This window comes from Martes martes (genome assembly GCF_963455335.1).
Source record: "Martes martes genome assembly, contig: scaffold_217, whole genome shotgun sequence".
NCBI lineage: Eukaryota > Metazoa > Chordata > Mammalia > Carnivora > Mustelidae > Martes > Martes martes.
The window spans coordinates 18,310-38,290 of NW_027666638.1; the positions used below are offsets into that span (position 1 = coordinate 18,310).

At 35.6% G+C, this 19,981-nt stretch overlaps 1 protein-coding gene across 2 annotated transcripts in view; it reads left to right on the forward strand.

Annotated features, from left to right (window-relative positions):
* The first annotated feature begins 4,724 nt into the window (after nt 1–4,724).
* Nucleotides 4,725–19,981, forward strand: part of EIF5B (eukaryotic translation initiation factor 5B) — a 51,140-nt gene continuing 35,883 nt past the window's right edge. For both annotated transcript variants that reach the window (XM_080831409.1, XM_080831410.1), the window contains exons 1-8: nt 4,725–5,920; nt 6,054–6,138; nt 6,764–7,439; nt 8,727–8,944; nt 9,318–9,468; nt 13,662–13,760; nt 14,207–14,296; nt 16,652–16,726. In XM_080831409.1, the coding sequence (XP_080687535.1) occupies nt 6,917–7,439; nt 8,727–8,944; nt 9,318–9,468; nt 13,662–13,760; nt 14,207–14,296; nt 16,652–16,726 (1,156 nt within the window). In that variant the 5' untranslated portion in view covers nt 4,725–5,920; nt 6,054–6,138; nt 6,764–6,916. The remainder of the gene's footprint in view (nt 5,921–6,053; nt 6,139–6,763; nt 7,440–8,726; nt 8,945–9,317; nt 9,469–13,661; nt 13,761–14,206; nt 14,297–16,651; nt 16,727–19,981) is intronic.

Consider the following 19,981-nt stretch of genomic DNA (forward strand, 5'->3'; position numbering starts at 1 on the left):
AACTCAAAAAACTAGAAATAAAGGGAAACTTCTTCAGTTTGAAAAGGGTATCTACAAAAAGCCTGCAACTTACATATTTAGAGGTGAAAAACTCTTTAAGTTTCCTCTGAGATTGGAAATAAGGCAAGGATGTTTGCTTTCACCACTGCTGTTCAGCATAGCACTAGTTGTACCCGGTGCAAAAAAGAAATAAAGAAAAAAGAAATGAAGGAACACATCAGAAAGGAGTAAAACTCCTTTCATGCAAACTCCTTTCAATGCAAAGCATCATGCAAATGGCATGATGCTTCTAGAAACTGTCCATTTTATTTATTTACTTATTTATTTTAAAGATTTGATTGATTGATTTGTCAGAAAGAGAGAGCACAAGCTGGCAGAGTGGCAGGCAGAGGCAGAGAGGGGAGCAGGCTCCCTGCCAAGCAAGGAGCCTGATGTGGGACTCAATCCCAGGACCCTGGGATCATGACCTGAGCCGAAGGCAGTGGCTTAACCAACTGAGCCACCCAGGCATCCCGAAACTGTCCATTTTAAAACTTTAGCACTAATAAGTGAGTTCAACAAGGTTGCAGTGTAACAGATCAACATAAAACCTAATCATATTTTTGTACATTAGTAATGAATATGTAGAAACTGAATTCTAAAATATCCAATTATTTAAAAAACACTAGTTTTGTGAAAATGTCAAAACGCTGATGGAAGAAATCAGTGATGTAAATAAATGGAGAAACATACTGTCTTCCAGTCTATGAATATAACGTAATGAAGGTGTTCTTTTCAAATCTCTTTGTATATAATTAATCAGATTTCTAAAACTATATATAATCAATACAATTTCTAAAATTATAGCAAGACTTTTTTCATAGATACCTAGAAGTTTATTCTAAAATATATTTGAAAAGTCAAAGTTAAGAATAGGTAAAACAGTTCTCATAATGAATAATAAAGGGAGAGAGTTATTCCACCTGATTTCAGAACTTACTATATAGGTCCATTAATCATGATTATTAATATCAGAGGGAGACACACACAGATCAGTAGAGCAGAATACAGGACTCAGGAATAGCCCTATGCAAGTACAGCTAAGTGATTTTTGACAAAAGTGCAGAAGCAGTTCAGTGTAGGATGGATACTTCAAAATGTTGCTGGAGCAACTGAGTACCCATAGGTTAAAAAAAAGATTAAAATGGATCGTAGATTTAAACATAAAACATTAAAGCACACAACTGTTAGAAGGTAACAGGTTTTATTTTCAAGTCCTAGAGCATGGTGAAAAATTCTTAGTCATGACACCAGAAGCATGATTCATAAAGAAAATTTTGATAAAGAGCATCTCATGAAAATTAAATTTTTTCCTTTGATTAAAAACCCTGTTAAAAGATAAGCTACAGACTGGAAGAAAATTTATATAAACCATATTTAACCAGTGACTCAACATAAAACGAGTTCTCAAAACTCAACATTCAGTCAGTCCAATTATAAAATGGGCAAAGGATACAAACAGACATTTAACTAAATAGTACGTATGCATGGCAAATAAACACAGGAAAAAATGTTTTAGTTACTCTAGCCTTTAAGGAAATGCAAATGGAAACTAGGATGAGATATCACCACATATCTGTTAGAGTATCTTGAACAGTAGCCATAATATCAAATACTGGCTGGGATGTAGGACAAAAATGGACACCTCCATACATTGTGATGTGAATATTAAATGGTAAACTCACTTTAGAAAATAGTTTGGCTGTTTCTTAAAAATCTACATATAACTTTTTTTTTTTTTAAGATTTTATTTACTTACTTATTTAACAAAGAGAGAAAGTGAGAGAGGGAATACAAGCAGGGGGAGTGGGAAAGGGAGAAGCAGGCTTCCTGCCGAGCATGGACGAGCAGGGAGCCCGGTATAGGGCTCAATCCCAGGACGCTGGGATCATGACCTGAGCTGAAGGCAGACGGTTAACAACTGAGCCACCCAGGTGCCCCGATCTACATATAACTTTTAATAGTTTTATTTTTCTATTTTTTTAAGATTTCACGTATTTTTATTTAACAGACAGAGGTCACAAGTAGGCAAAGAGGCAGAGAGAGAGGAGGAAGCAGGGTCCCCGCTGAGCAGACAGCCGGACGGGGGGCTTGATTCCAGGACCCTGGGACCACAGCCTGAGCCGAAGGCAGAGGCTTTAACCCACTGAGACACCCAGGCGCCCCAATAGCTTTATTTTTTAAAGTCACTAAGTTAAAACATTTTTATTGTTTTGATAGAGGAATGTGGCCTGTGAAAACAGTACAACAGAAAATGGCTTTTTATTTCTTTAAATCGGTAGTAAGTTTAGGATAAAGGATTGGGGGCTGTCACAGGAAATATTAATAGGAATGTTATAGCTTTGTTAAAGGGAAAAGTAAGTGGTTTGCAGAAAGGTATACCTATAGAAAAATACTTCTATAGAATCCATAGAGGTTTTAAAGCTTTTCTTACCCGCATGACTAGATTTTAGATTTGAGTCTTTGGTTTATTGAAATCTTAAAGCTGTAGTTTGTAGTGGGCGGGTACAGAAATAGCGCTGAGAGTGTAGGTATCAAGTTTCAACTGATAACTGTGTGTGCGTTACTTTCATTCCTGTCATTGTAATATCTTTGGCTTTTTAGGACCTCTTCCTGATTCTGGGGCAGAAACTTCAGTACGTATTGAAGGAACACTTCAGAAACCATTGTGGTTAAGACTTAAGTTGTGTTGTGTATCACTGATACATTTGGTTAGGTATGTTTAAATTTTTCAGACAACTTCAGAAACATGATGATCTCCTATTTTTAAGGAAGACAGCACAATTTTGGTGTCACATTTGGGCATGAGTTCCTGGTGTGCTATTTTCTAGTCTTTTGTAAATTCTTTTTATCTTTGTCTTTAAGCTTAACTTCATAGAGTTATGAGGAGTAAATGATATATAGTATATATAGTGGTTGATCAGCACAATGCATTGAAGTATGTTAAGCACTCAAAAACTATCAGTCTTGGGGTACCTGGGTTGTTCAGTTGGTTAAGTGACTGCCTTCGGCTGGGGTCATGATCCTGAAATCCCAGGATGGAGTCCAGCATTGGGTTCCCTGCTCAGCGGGGAGTCTGCTTCTCCCTCTGACCCACCCCCGCTCATGCTCTCTCTCTCTTATTCTCTCTCTCTCTCAAATAAATAAATAAAATTTTTAAAAGAAAGAAACCATCAGTCTTTTATTACTAGCCAGAAGAAGCCTCAGACTCAACAGCGTACAAAGGTAGTCCTATATACTGTTATCCTGGAGATGTTTGTTTCAGTAATATTTCTCATAGAGCTAAATAAAAACAAATGACTGCTCTGGAAATACAGCTAGTCACAAGCTATTCTGATAAGATGAATTTAGTTCAGGTGAGCGCTGGCAGATTTTTGGAGGTGAGGTGCCAAACTTCTGTCATTAACCATCTTCCCATTTCATCTTGTTTTTCGAAGCTTCTGTGGTGTGAAATACGGGCAGAGATGCCTTTGGAGATACTGCTGATTGATACTTGGCCAGGCTTGGGTTTCTGTTATGGAATGGGACCTAAGGATGGTTCTTGATTCTTTCCCGTCTACGTACAACACATCCAATTGGTCACTTAAATGCTGCTGATTGATCCCCTCAATATGTATCTTACATCATTTTGCCTGCCACTGCTGCAAGTCAGGTTCATTATTTCTCATTATAAATAACTATAAAAGCTCTCCAACTGGCCTTCTGCCTCCTGACTAGTTGGGATTCTAGTCTTCCACTCATACCAGAGGTAGATTTCTAAAGATTTTAATTATTTACTTGACAGACAAAGATCACAAGTAGGCAGAGAGGCAGGCGGAGAGAGAGGAAGGGGAGCAGGCTCCCTGCTGAGCAGAGAGCCCAACTCGGGGCTCCATCCCAGGACCCTGAGATCATGACCTGAGCCGAAGGCAGAGGCTTTAACCCACTGAGCCATCCAGGTGCCCCGACCAGAGGTAGCTTTCTAAAATGCAAATTTAGTTATGTAAGCAGAGTTAATAGTCTGTTACTGTGGAATCAGAACTTTTGGGTTCAAATCCCATCTCTTTCCTTAGGTGATCCTGGGTGAATTCTCCCAGCCTTGTTTTCTACATTTATTAAAAAGGGTAACTACTCAAATTGGGCCCACAGTCTCTTGGAAAGATTGCTAAAATTACCGTGTCTAGTTCCCACCCTGTTCCTGGGTCCCTTGATCTTAGGTTGGGTCAGGAAGTCCATAACTTATGAAAAAAATCTCAGTTGGTTCAGATACTCTTTTATGAGTCTTCTTAAGACATCATGTACTTCACCTTTAGGTTTTTGTACTTCTTGTGTCTGATATATGCATACCTGCTTTGTCCAGCTCCTTCAGTACCTGGTTCCAGGCTTGTCCTCTGCTAGGAAGTGTCTGACTTTCTGATTGTGGATTTCATGGCTTCAGGAAGTCCTCTCCAATGCAGCAGTTCAGTGTTATATAATCTTTCTCAAGTACACTACCTAAAATATAAGACAAAAGAATTATTTCAGTTCTGGATAGCTATTATAAAAGTATAAATTCCTTCATTTCTTGGCATTTTGCAATTCCTGTTTTATTGATTTGCTGTTTTCTTCTAAGATCCTTGAGAATAAATTTTATATCCTCAGTGTCTTATTAATCTTAAAATTATATTTATCATAGACCTAAAAGTTATTCTCAAGAAATATTCTTTACTGAAATGAAGCATCTTTATAACAAGGTATGCAAAGTGGAGGGTCATGTTGCATGAAGTCTTTGTTTTCTTTGTTCTTAAGATTGTATTTATTTGTCAGAGAGGGAGAGGTTGAGCATACAAGCAGGGGGAGTTTCAGGCCGAGGAAGAAGCAGGCTCTCCACTAAGCAAGGAGCCCGATACGGGACTCAATCCCAGGACCCTGGGATCATGAAGTGAGCCAAAGGCACATACTCAACCGATTGAACCACCCAGGCGTCTCGAAGTTTTTGTTTTCTTGCTGTGCCGTTTATTTGGATTCATCTACCATTCATACTTGTACATTTCAGACTGACTGACCTCCTTAATTTTCTATAGTTTTTAACTGAAACTTAGTTTGGTTTATTCCAGTATATGAAGGTGAGGACACTGTGGGATAGAACTGGAAATGAAGACAAGAATATAAAAGATTATGAGCAGATTTGGTTCTGGGTTTTGATATTTTATGTGTTTTATTTAGTAAATCATTCCTGATTCATTTAGATTTGGATGTGTGGTCATGTTTTGCTCAAGGCATTCAAACTTTGTGCATCTTAGTTTTCCTCTTGGCAAAATGAGATAATAGACTAGATGGTCTCTAAAGTTCCTTCCTGCTCTAAAATTTCTACTATTCCAAGTCAAAATGAATAGCTCTTCAAATATTTAGGTGTTGCTATTAATAATAAAGTAATAATACTTGGTTTTATTGTTTAAGCTCTCTCCATTTTATAAATAATTTGTCTCAGGCACACATCAAAAAACTTTGGTATCAACAAAAGTTAATTTCCTTTCCTTGTTACCTTGATTTTCCTGGAGCTGTTCATTATAGTTCTTTCTGATTTGATTGTAACTTTATTGAAACAGATGCAGGGAGGCTGATTGATTAGATATAATTCAAATGTTCTCATCAAAGAACTTGCCAAATGATTTTTCTCAATAGACTGCTAATACATGAGAAAAAGCAAAATGTTAAAAAAAACAAACTTCTCTGTTAATGTGGTAGGTTGTTTTGCTCTTGAGTAACATTTAGGTCTTCTTTGTTTTCATTTAAGTGCCAAGGATGACATTGATCTCGATGCCTTGGCTGCAGAAATAGAAGGAGCTGGTGCTGCCAAAGAACAGGAACCTCAGAAGTCAAAGGGGAAAAAGAAAAAGGATAAAAGAAAGCCAGACTTTGAGTAAGTATTTCAAATACATTTGATTTTTATTAGTTTTGGTATGAGATTGACCTATTAAGCTAATTCAGTGCCTCATAATTAGATTTTAATCCTTTAATCCTTTAATTTTAATCAGATTTTAATCCTTTTTTAGTGAAGATGATATCCTGAAAGAACTGGAAGAATTGTCTTGGGAAGCTCAAGGCATCAAAGCTGACAGAGAAAGTGCTGCAGTAAAGGTGAAAAACAGACCATTGTTACCTATTCTGTGTCCTAGTGCCAGTTTGGGGGAGCTGCTTTTGGAAGCTTTTGAGCAGTGTGAATGTGTTAAAAGTTTCTATAAATTCTGATGCCAAAGAGGGAAAAGAAATAATGTGTTTTAAAACCTTTCACAGATATAAGAACATTTTATTCAGGAATTTAAAGGTATTTTGTGGTATGTTGCCTAGTCATAAAATTGGTACATTGGAGATAGAACATTTCTCATCTCCAGTATTCTGTGTTCGTTCTTTTTCATTCTTTGAATTTGGATAGCCTCAAAGTAATGGGAAAGTGATAGGCATTTTTTTCCTTTCAATTTCCTCATAGGCTCTGTATGCCATGTGAGAAGGTAATGAATGTGACCTGATGATTAGTGCTTCAGTGCACCTGGATTTTGAAATTTACAGTGAATGTCAAATGTGCCTGAGGCCTAGGCTAGGTTCTGGTATTTGGTTGAGTTTTATATTCTTATAGAAAGGACCTTATTTTGAAGTTGTTTTGAGAGTTTTTTCTATGTGTACTTAGTAAAATATGTGATTGAGAAGTCTGTTATTTTAAAAAATAAAATGTAACTTAAAATTTTTAACAATGGAAATTTTTTAGCCAACAGAAAATAATGAAGAAGAATCCATCTCAAAACAAGATAAAAAAAAAAAAGGACAGAAAGGCAAAAAACAAAGTTTTGATGATAATGATAGTGAAGAATGGGAAGATAAAGATTCAAAATCAAAAAAGACCGCAAAGCCAAAAGTGGAAATGTACTCTGGGAGTGATGATGATGATGATGATTTTAATAAACTTTCTAAAAAAGCTAAAGGGAAAGCTCAGAAATCAAATAAAAAGGGGGATGGGTCAGAAGAAGATGAGGATAACAGTAAAAGAGTTAAAGAGCATTCCAGAGTGAATTCTTCAGGTGAAAGTGGTGATGAATCAGATGAATTTATGCCATCTAGAAAAGGACAGAAAAAAAATCAAAAAAATAAGCCAGGTCCTAATGTGGAGAGTGGGAATGAAGATGACGACTCCTCCTTCAAAATTAAGACGGTGGCCCAAAAGAAGGCAGAAAAGAAAGAACGTGAAAGAAAAAAGCGAGATGAAGAAAAAGCAAAACTGCGGAAGCTGAAAGAAAAAGAAGAGCTAGAGACTGGGAAAAAGGATCAGAGTAAACAACAATCTCAAAAGAAATCTGAAGAAGAAGCTGTAAAATCCAGAGTGACTCTTGATATTGGAGCAATCCCTGCCTCTGAAGAGAAAGGAGAGACTCCCATAGCTGCCGAAGGTTGGTAATACTACCAAGGAAAGGGTTGAAGGCTTGGATTGGTAGTCTGAGTTTTGCCCCAGCGTCATATTGCTTTTTGCCCTTGGTTGTACAGGGACTTAAATTATAAGAAGAGGACTTGTAAAAGTTACATCTAAGTACTTTTGATTTCCATTGTTAAACATTTGTATAGTATAAAATATCTTTAAAACGGTTTGTGTACAGAGTAGGATTTTTTTAAAGAATTTCACTGTGAAAACAGTTTTGCTGCTGATGAAAACTGGAAGTTGCCTAATGATAAGTTTATTCCTTTTGATATCTCAGTGTCAGATAATAATTCTTTCTTGTTTCAAGATTTTTTTTATTTTTATAAATACTTTCCTGTTTTTAAAAACCCAATTCTGTCTATGAAATAGAGAAGTAAAAACATGCTAAAATTAGTTAACATCTTTTAAGCAACATGAGCCAGGTTTTTATGCCAAAACCAATTAACGAAAAATAAGTTTTCTAGCTAAAATCCTCCTCCTTCAGAAGGAGAATAAAGATCAAATGATTCACATAGGTTTTTTTTAGACTAGAAAGCTTTTAATGGAAAAATTGACGTACCTTTTTTAACCAAATTTTTATTGTCTGGACATCTTTGAGGAGTAACACCACAAAAGTAGCTTAACCATAAACTTTAGCTCTTGGAATATAATGTGTGTTTTTTATTTTGTCCTTCTAATATCCCCTTAAGGTTGGCATCATTCCTATCATCCACATTTTGTAGAGGCAAAACTAGCTACAGAATTTAGGCAGGAATTCAGATATCATGGATTAAGAGATACATTAAATACAGTATATCTTCTTCCTGCTGTCAGGATCCTCCTGTCTTCTTGGATACTCCAGGACAATTTAGAGCAACACCAGTATTGTGGGCTTCTAAGGAGGCAACTGGGTGGTTTGAGTTATTCTATCCTGGGGACCCTCTTGATAGACCTTACCCTGCTGCTGGCATCAGCCTTGGCCCAATAGGGTCTTCGAATTCTGGGTTTTGCATATCACTGTTTTAGGAAACAACTTTCTTTTTTTTTTTTTTTTTTTTTTAAGATTTTACTTATCTGACAGAGTGTGCGCAAGCAGGAGCAGCAGCAGAGGGAGAGGGAGAAGCCAGATCCCTGCAGAAGGGGGGGAGCCCAATGTGGGACTTGATCCCAGGACCCTGGGATCATGACCTGAGCCGAAGGCAGTTGCTTAACCATCTGAGCCACCCAGGTGCCCAGGAAACAACTTTTTAAAAAACACTTTGCCTCTATTCTTTTTTGGTAGATGACAATGAAGGAGACAAAAAGAAAAAAGATAAGAAGAAAAAAAAAGGAGAAAAGGAAGAAAAAGAGAAAGAGAAGAAAAAAGGACCTAGCAAAGCCACAGTAAAAGCTATGCAAGAAGCTCTGGCTAAGCTTAAAGAAGAAGAAGAACGACAGAAGAGAGAAGAGGAGGAACGCATAAAGCGGCTTGAAGAGTTAGAAGCTAAGCGTAAAGAAGAGGTATGTTTTCATGAAGTTTTGTTTAACTTCAAGTCTCTGGTCTGTAAGATATCGTTAACCTTTTAATTCTAAAAATGTCATCATTGTAATTCAGTTATGTTATTATTCTGATACAAACAAGATGAAGCAATACAGAAGACTTACCTTTATTTCCTCAGATGCAGAAATTGGTTATGATCCTTGCCAATACTTAGTCTACTTTCCTGATATTAATACTTATTATGTACAACCATTAAAATATTTTCATTTGGGTATTCCTAATGTAATACTTTACATGTATATCAAGAGCTTTATATTTGAGTTTGGGTTCTTTACATTTAAATTTTGTAATTATGCCAATATAATTTTTTCTTATTTATGTACTCTTATGCAGGAAAGACTAGAACAAGAAAAGAGAGAAAGGAAAAAGCAAAAAGAGAAAGAAAGAAAAGAACGCTTAAAAAAAGAGGGGAAACTTTTAACTAAATCCCAGAGAGAAGCCAGAGCCAGAGCTGAGGCTACCCTTAAACTTCTACAAGCTCAGGGTAAGTAGTATTTTTAATTGACTGAACAGTCTAGAAGCTTCTGGCATACAGCTATAGGTCTGTGATGGTCAAAAGGGAATTGAATTAAGTCAGAAAGTCCAATGAAAATGCTGTGGAAAAAGTCAAATAATAATTAAAGAATAGGGATACCAGGCTGGCTCAGTTGGTAGAACATGCAACTCAGTTTCAGGGTCACAAGTTAAAGCCCCACACTAGGTGTAGGGCTTACTTTAAAAAAAAAAAAAAAATGAAGAATAGGTGAGATAAATAGATTATTCTGGGAGATGACTTTTATAAAGTGTACTCTAAACATACTATTTTACTTGTACTTTGCTTTAGTATGTATCTTAACAAATACTTTTTAATGTTAAGTAGAGTTTGTATTATATGAACATAATTCCTTGATAGCATTTGGTTTTCTATGTTTAATTTCTCCTATTATCTGTAAAATGTTTTTAATAATTGATTTGTTCAAATCAGGATCCAGATTAGATCCACACATTGCATTTGGTTGATATATCTGGCTCTCACTGATACCACTACCCATTCTTGTTTTTGACATACACTTTATTAGTCACAGATACTGGATTATTCTTTAGAATTTCTCATATTCTGGATTTATCTGATGCCGTTTTCCTGGTGTTGGCTAATAGACATTTCTGTCCCTTGTAATTTCTTAGATATAGCCGCTTGACTTCTTCCAAGTGGTACTGTGTATTTCGTATTGCCTCATGTCAGGAGGCATGTGATCTGGTTGTCTCACTTCTAGTGATGTCAGTATTGATCATTGGGTTTAGGTATTGGCACCTTTGTCTATTATATAAGTACTCCACTGACTTTTTCTTATAATAACTTAATATTCAGCCTAATAATTTAATGTCCATCTGGTGATCATTGCAGAGTTGTGATATTCTGTCATTTCTTCTACACTTACTAGCATTCTTTTAAAGAAAAGCTTTCCCTGAAATGTAGTTCATGCAGAAAAGCTAGAATAAATGCTTAATGCTTATACTTCATTAATTTTCAGAATAATAGATTAGTGTCTTAGCAACTTCAGAGGTGATCAATGAGTGTAATTTTGTTTTTTGGATGTATATCATTTTCTCTTCTATTGGGGTTTTATGTAATTACATGGTTTTATCTCATAAAGTCATTCATGTTTTTGTATTTAAATTGTTCCATCTTTGGCCAGCCCAAGCTCATTCAGGTTGGTTCCTGTGAGTTTTCCTACAAGACTGCAGTATTCTTAGACCTCTTCCTTGCTTTCCAATACAAGTTATCTAAGGTTTATCCTGCACATTTTTTGTCTTAGATCTGGAGGAATCACCTGTTTATTCTTGGTTCCTTGGTTCCTTTTTGTCAATCTGGACATATAATTGGTTATGTTTTTGACAGATAAGATGATTTAAAATAGTATCTCTGCTCCACTGAGAAAATATTAGGACCTCTCAGTTTCCTGTTCTTATATTTCACAGATTTTTATATGACAGTAATTTTGGTGCTTATGTTATAATTACAGTAATAGGTACCATTTATTGTATATTTATTACATAACTGATGGCTGTCATAAACCTTTGAGATTGTCTCTTTTCTCATAAAAATCTTATAGGTATTTTCATTCCCATAATTTAGGTGAAGAAAAAGAGACTCCTGAGTTTTAACAGCTTGCCCAAGGTCACGAAGCTGAGATTTAAACTGATCTGTATGACCACCTCTTAATTGTGCATTATATGTTCAGCTGGGTGCAATAAATATAGAGAAACACAGTACTTAGATTTCAGAAACTTTTATTCTTAGTTTGATATAGTTCTTTATGGATGAAGTTAGAGAACAAATATGAGTACAATGAGCACCCAGATACCAGACTTGACAAGTAACTATCTGGAAGGCTAAAAACACTCATGAAGAAATTGGGATGGGAGTAATTTGGCAATCTTAGTAAAGTTTTATGGAGTAGTTTGACTTGCACTTATGAGATTAGATGGAAAAAAAAATTTTTTTTAAGATTTTATTTCAGAGAGCAAGCGCAGTCATGAGGGGGGAGAGTGGAGGGAGAAGCAGACACCCCACTAAGCAGGGAGCCTGATGCTAGACTTCATCCCAGGACCCTGGGATCATGACCTGAATCGAAGACAGACATTTAACTGACTGAGCTACCCAGGCGCCCCTAAACCACACCTCTTACTAACCCATGAGTCCAGGAGGAAGTCTTACTGAAAATTAGAAAGTATCTTGAATTTGGAAAAAAAACGAAAAGGAAAGTACAACATATTGAAGTTTGTTTTGTGAAATAGAAAAGCTCCTTATTTTGCTAAAGAGATCTACATAGAAATATTCAACCATTGCACTTAATGATGAATTATAGATGCTAAATCTTAATATTGTAATTACGACAAGGATGTCCACTCTTACACAATCATTCCATGTTGTACTGAACATCCTAGCATGGGCAATTAGGAAAAAAAAAAGTGAAAGGCATACAGATTGGAAAAAGTAAAACTCTATTCACAGATGATTGCTGCCTACATAGAGAATACCATGGAATCTAGAACTAAAAAAAACCCACAAAATGCTACAACTAATAAGTGAGATTAACAAGGTTATAGATAGGGCCAGTATGCAAATTTCAAGACTTACTATTAACCCGTGGTAATCAGTACAGGGTGAACTGGCAAAAGCAGCAATAAAGACAGATTAATAGAATTGTCTGTATATGGTCAGCTTTGGGGAAAAGGCAGTTTAGTATGTAAAATATAGTGTTGGCAACAACTGATGGTGGAACAGTTGGGTGTCTGTATGCAAAAACAAAAACCCAAAAGCCTAGACCTAAATCTCACACATTATATAAAAATAAACTCAAAAAGATCGTAAATCTAAATCTACAATATACAACTACAAAACTTTAGGGGGGGAATAGAAAATCTTTCTGACCTTGTGTTAGTGCTTAGTTTAACTTAAAAAGCATAATTCATAAAAGGAACGTATTTGGGGAAGTTCAGTTAAAAATTGCTCTGCAGAAGACATCACTGAGAGTCAGTTCAAAGACAATACCTGAAAACCACGTATCCGACAAGGATTAATATGCACAATATGTGAAGATAACTCAGTATTCAACAATAAGAGCAACAGCCCTATTTAAAAATGGGCAAAAGACTTGAACAGAACTATAGGCAGTGAAGAGAATGTTTAACATTAGTCATTAGGGAAATTCAAATTAAGACCACAGATATCATTATATATTTATTGAAATACATAAATTTTAAAAACTTGCCTTTTTCTGGCAAGTATGCAGAACAGTTGGAACTCATCTACCTTACTGGTTGAAATGCAAAACTGTAAAGTCAATTTGGAAAACAGTTGGGAGTTTCTTATAAAATTAAATACGTATTTATCTAATGTCCCATCATTCCTGCTCCAAAATACTTACCCCAGAGAAATGTTCACACAGAAACCTGCATATATATGTTTGTAGGAGCTTTATCCATAATTGTCAAAAACTGGAAAAATCTCAAATCTCCTTCAGTTGTCTACAGAATAATGAAACTATAGTATATCCGTAAAGGAATGAAGTATTAGTACATACAACAGTTAGTACATATAACAATGAGGATGACTCTAAAATCTGTTATGATGACAACAGCCCAGACTATAAGGTTTCATTTCTGTGACATTTTGGAAAAAACAAATCTTTTGGGATAGAAAACAGATCAGTGGTTGGCAGGGGCAAAGGATGTAAGTAGGGTTTGATTACATAGAACAGCACAGGATGATAGAATTGTTCTGCATCTTCACTGTGTTTGATAACTCTGCACATTTTTCAAAAGTCTCAGAACTGGACACTAAGAAAGTAGTACTTTAGTTTATGTAAATTTTCAAACTCCTTGTATAGAAAAGAGATTTTTCCATGAATGTATGTATCTCTGAGGTAAATAATATGTTATCTTTTTTTTATTATTATTTGTCAGAGACAGAGCACGTGTGAGCACAAGCATGAAAAGTGGCAGGCAGAGGGAGAAGCAGAGTCCCCTGATGTGGGACTCGATTCCAGGACCCTGGGATCATGCCCTAAGCCGGGGGCAGACTCTTAACTGACTGAGCCACCCAGACTTCCCTGAAATGTTATCTTTTTAAGTAGCATTTCTTAAATGATACACAAATAGCATAAATCTAAAGTTTTCATTTTTATCCATTAGGTGTTGAAGTGCCATCAAAAGACTCTTTGCCAAAGAAGAGGCCAATTTATGAAGATAAAAAGAAGAAAAAAACATTACAGCAGCTAGAAAATAAAGAAGGTTTGTATACAAAGTGACCTGTGATTTAAAAATAATTTTGTTTGCCTTTTTCCTATAATCTTCAAAACAGTGTCTTTTAAAAAGAAACCACAAATATTGAAACTTATTTCCTGTACTTTGTTTCTTATTATTGTTAACCATTCTCAACTGATTTCAATGACAGGTTAATGGAAAATTGCTTTTGTTTGAAAAATCTAAATCGTCCCCAAAACAGCTATTCCTATCATTCTTATTTTTCTTTGTTTCCTTCTCAACCTTTTGTGATTCCACATTGTTCCTTGAGCAGACTATTTCCTGTAAAATATATGGCTGATATTTAGACATTTTCTAAACTTGCTAAAGAATTTTGGTTTGTACTCCTGGTTTTTATTCAGTTCTTAACAGTATCGCAACAGAAATTATGCACTGTAAAAGTATTGTTAACTTAGTTTCTGCCCTTTTTTCAGCATCTGAACCAATAGAATTAAGCGCTACTGTGGAAGTTGTAGAACAAGGAGTTCCAGAAAAGGAAGAGACACCACCTCCTGTTGAACCAGGCCAGTAGCACTGACTAATTGCTTCCCATTAAATAGCACTGATTGTCAGAAGTTGTCTTCATCATCATTAATTTGGGGAAAGCAAATATCTGGCAGGATGGTATTCTTCATACTTTCCTCTAAACCATTTCTTTCCATTTCCATTTTGAAAAAGTTTAGGGGTGCCTGGGAGGCTCATTTGTTTGAATATCTGACTCTTGGTCATGACTCAGGTCTTGATCTCATGGTTATGAGTTCGAGCCCCATGAGTTTGAACTCCAAGCTGGGCTCCGCTTCAAAAAAAAATGTAGGAGTGAGACTTGAATCAGTTTTCAGTAGTACCAGTAAAATGTAGAGAGAATAGAAGGTTTTTTAATTTAATTTAATTTAATTTTTTTATGTTTTCATTTGTGGGTCAGAAATCTTAGGCGGTGCCAAGAAGACCTGAAGTTCTTTATTTAATTCTTTGGAAGCATTTTAATGACAACTTCTTAAGAGTACTGTAAAAATTGGCATTTTTAAACCTCCTTAGAGGTCAGCTTCTATTTACTAAATCTGTAAGAGGATTCATTTTATTAATTATGTGTATATGTGTTTTGAGGTTGAAGAAAGTCTTTGGCTTTTTTTTTTTTTTAAAGATAAACATTGTTTTAATTCATTAGACTAGATATTGATAGGCGAACCAGAGGCTAACTATACATGTATGATTAACAAAATCGAGAAGAATCTCCACTGTTTAAAGTTTGAAGTGGGAATAAATAGTAAGAGAGTATCAAGATTGACCCACAGTGGTGAAAAATATCATTGATAGTTCCTGTCCTTCTTTCTCCCCTGTCTTCTTAGTATAAAAGGATCATTTACCTGACACAACTCAGCTTAGCATGATGACACTGGAGAAATTGAGGTTGATAGGCTTAATGGCAGTCCATTATTTTAGGTGACATATGTAGCAGGAGAAAGAATTGCTAATTTAGAAGGATATTTTGGGTACATGTACCTGACTCATTTCCTCTTTCTCAAGATGTTCTAAACATCTTGGCAAATAGTAATTATTACAGGGAAGCAAATAGTGCTTGTCCCACTTGGATTTGAGAGTAGTTTGCTTTATTGGATTTCAGTAAAAAAAAAAAAAAAGTTGTTGAGAATATTTTTAATATTAATAATAAGTCTTAATATTCAGAATTATACCTTTCTGATGTTTTTGGATTGTCAGCAAATATTCTTTTATTTTTTTATTTTTTGGAGATTTTAATTATTTATTTGATAGAGATCCCAAGTAGTCAGAGAGGCAGGCAAAGACAGAGGAGGAAGCAGGCTCCCCGCCGAGCAGAGAGCCCAATGCAGGGCTCGATCCCAGGACCCTGAGATCACGACCTGAGCCAAAGGCAGAGGCTTTAACCCACTGAGCCACCAGGCGCCCCTCTTTTCTTATTTTCACCTGGAATAGAGGTGTAGCTTTGTACCTACGACTATGATTTTTAGTAGTATTTGTGTGTAGCTGTAGAAGGTAAAGCAATAAAATAAGTAGTAAATTCTTAGGTATGACATACAAGTTTGAAAGATCAAAATGAAGATGCAGTAAGTAATCCTCTCTTATTTGTGGGGGATATGTTTTGAGAACCCCAGTGGATGCCTGAAACTGCGGGTGGTACTGAACTCTGTTTTCTCCTATACAGCTGTGAGAGAGTTTAACTTAAAAATTAGGCATGGCAAGAGATGAACAGCAGTAAGTAATAATGAATATTTAGAACAATATACTATACTAAGTTATATGTGTGTAGTCTTTTAAAATATCTTCCTGTACTATACTCATTCTTCTTCTTGAGATGGTGGGAGATGATAAGTGCCCATGTGACTAGATGAAGTGAGATGAATGATGTAGGCACTGTGATGTAATGTTAGAATACCATTGGCCTTCTGACCATACATTAGAGGGAGGAATGGAGGATCATTTGCTTCCAGACCACAGTTCACTGTGGGTGACAAAATGCAGAAGGCAAGACTGTAGATAAGGTTGGGGGGAGGGGGGAACTATTGTGAAATTTCATTTTTCTACAAGAACTGAGTGCAGTCATCATCTGCCCTTTTCAAAATCCAGTAACATTTCACTGAGTTTCTAATATTTTAATTATGTCAAATATGAAGTCTGGTTTAAGTTTAATTTGGTATATTCAAATTTCTAGGAAACTGTGCAGCATTTGGTAATACTAAATTATAACATGGAGCTATGTTGAGAAAGTAGTTCCAAAGATGATGAAATTGTATGTTGCATAATTAAAATATTTTTTAATGTCAGCAAAATTTTCCACTTTTCCTAAAAGCAAGCCCCTATTTCTGGGTGATTTCTATGTCTTTAACAAAAACCTTTATTTATAGAAGAGGAAGAAGAAACTGAAGATGCTGGATTGGATGATTGGGAAGCTATGGCCAGTGATGAAGAGATAGAAAAAGGTGAATAACTCATAAGTACAAGTTGACAAATCTAATGGTTATTAGAGGTATATATACTTAAAGAAATAGTCTTCTGATTATGAAATCCATATGAACATTTCTGGGAATAAAAACCAGTCTCAGATCTTTCCATTGCCTTGGTTTCTAAATCCTCATGTGGATCCTCATTTTATGAATAAATGGTTTTTCAAGGGCACCTAGCATTTTAAAATAACATTTTTTCAGAGTGATATTTGTAAATGGGATTAGGTTATTAAAGCTAGCCTACAAAAAAACCACTTTAACTTGAAATATAATACAGAGGTAATACAAGCAAATAGAACCTAATAAATATGAATAAATAATTTTCCTTTGTCATTACTTTCTGTCCTGTGTTATAAAAATCTGCTCTCTTTGGTTTTAATTTCCTGGGGGGTGAGATGGATATTTGGTTTTTCAGGGTTTTTTTTCCTAATACATTTTCCTTTTTAAGTTTTCATTTTAATTCTAGTTAACACACAGTGTTATATTAGTTTCAGGTGTATGATATAGTGATTCAACAATTCCATATATTACCTGGTGCTCATCAAGACAAGTACACTCCTTAATTCCCATCACCTCTTTAACCCTTGCCCCCCTCCCCAGGCCCTGCCCCAAACCTCTCCTCTCCTCTGGTAACCATCAGTTTGTTCTCTGTAGTTAGAGTCTGTTTCTTAGTTTGTCTCTTTTTCTTTTCTTGCCCTTTGCTCATTTGTTTTGTTTCTTAAATTCTATATGAGTGAAATAATATATTTGTCTTTCTCTGACTGTCATTTTTCACTTAGCATTATATTCTCTAGCTCTGTCCATGTCATTGCAAGTGACAAGATTTCATTCTTTTTCAGGGCTGAATAATACTCCATTGTATATATACACCGCATCTTCTTTGTCCGTTCGTATGTCAGTGGGCACTTGAGCTGCTTCTTTATCTTGGTTATTATAAATAATGGTGCCATAGACATAGGGGTGCATGTAATCCTTTGAATTAGTGTTTTTGTAGTTTTTGGGTAAATACCTGGTAGTGTGATTACTGGATTGTAAGGTAGTTTTATTTTTAATTTTTTGAGGAGCCTCCATACTGTTTTCCACAGTGGCTGTACCAGTTTGCATTCCCAACAGCAGCACAAGAGGGTTCCTTTTTCTCCACATCCTTGCCAACACTGAACACGTGTTTTTAAAACTAAGTTTCTTGTTAAGCATTGCTTCTGCCAAATTCACAAGTTTTGATGGTTTTTTTTTATTTCCATTTTAACGTATTTTACCTGATTGCTGGAAGTGTAGTTCTTAATTTATAAAAGTGGGATTTTCTAATTATTTTCTTGTTACTTCATTGAGATCAGAGAAATACATGGTTTTCTCTTTTGAAATATGTTGAGACTTAATTTACAACCTGGCACATGGTTGATTACTGTGTTTAATATGTGATTGGAAGGAATTTATATTCCTCAGTAGTTGTGTCCTTGTTCTCTGTAGAGTTAACCCTTGAACAACATGGGTTTAAACTACAGGAGTCTACTTACATGTGGATTTTTTTTCGATATAGTGCTGTAAATATATTTTCCTTAAGATTTTCTCCATAACATTTGTATTTATCTGGTTTAGTTTATTCTAAGAATATGGTATGTAATACACATAAAAACATGGGTCAGTCAACTCTTCATGTTATTACCAAGGTTTATAGTCAATATAGTAGGCTGTTGGTGAAGTTTTCGAGGAGTCAAAAGTTATACATGGATTTCCAACTGCATGGGGGCATTGACATCCCTAATCCCTTTGTTGTTCAAGGGTAAGCTATTTGATCAAATTTGCTCATCATTTTGTTCAAGTCTTTTTATTCTGAGATTTTTTTCTGGACTGCCTTTCTCTCTTACTGAGAATGGTGGGTTAAAATCTGCCATGATTATAGATTGTCTGTTTCTCCCTGTGTTCTAATTTTTTTTTATATATTTTAGTGCGGTATTATTAGGTGAATACACTCTCAATATTTTTTGATGAATTGACTCACTGATTATTCTGTTTTTTATTTATATTTTGTTTTATTTCTAACTTGCTTTTTGCCTTAAAGCATGCTTTATCCAATATTAATATAGCAATATAAGCTTTGATTTATATGATCTTTTTCTAATTTTTTTAAAAATTTTTTATTTCTTTTCAGCATAATAGTATTCATTGTTTTTTCACCACACCCAGTGCTCCATGCAATCCGTGCCCTCCCTAATACTCACCACCTGGTTCCCCCAACCTCCCACCCCCCTGCCCCTTCAAAACCCTCAGGTTTTTCAGAGTCCATAGTCTCTCATGGTTCACCTCCCCTTCCAAATTCCCTCAACTCCCTTCTCCTCTCCATCTACCCTTGTCCTCCAAGCAGAGAGAGTCAAGTATCATATGGTTTCACTTATTTGTGGAGCAGAACAAATAATATGGAGGATCTTTTTCTAATTTTAACTCTCTCTCCTTGATTAGCACATAATTGGGATTTTTATTAATTTAAAAAAAATTTTTTTAAGATTTTATTTATTTATTTGACACAGAGAGAGAAAGCACAGGCAAAGGGAAAGGGAGAAGCAGATGCTCCATAAAGTAGGGAGCCAGATATGAGGCTCAATCCCAGAACCTTGGGATCATGACCTGAGCCAAAGGCAGATGCTTAACTGTCGGAGCCACCCAGGCGCCCCCTAGTTGAGATTTTTAAATACAATTTGTCAATCTTTATATTTTACCTAGACGACTTAGCTCAATACATTTAACCCTTTATGTAATTAATGAAGAGTTTTTGTTATCTTATTTAGTCCTTACTGGTTCTGTTTCTTTTTGTACTTTTTTACTATGTTTGGGATTGTTGTTTTGTTTAAAATTTTATTTATTTGATAGGGGAGAGAGCAAGAGAAAGTACAAGCAGGAGGAACAGCAGAGGAAGAGGGAGAAGGAGGGTTTCCACTGAGCAGGGAGTCCAATGCAGGGCTCGATCCCAGTACCCTGGGATCATGACCTGAGCTGTAACTGACAGAGCCACTCAGGCACCCCTTATTTTTTTTTTTTTTAATTCCATATTTTCCCTCCTTCCATGAGCTTGGAAGTTATATACCTTTTCACTTTTTTTTTTTTCTCTAGAGACTTTAAAAATAGGTCTTTGAACTATCACTGTCTAATGTTACACTCGTTCCAGACTGCAAAGACCATAGAATACATGAGCAAATTTATCCAATTCTCAGTTCATTATTCCCATTTATATTAATT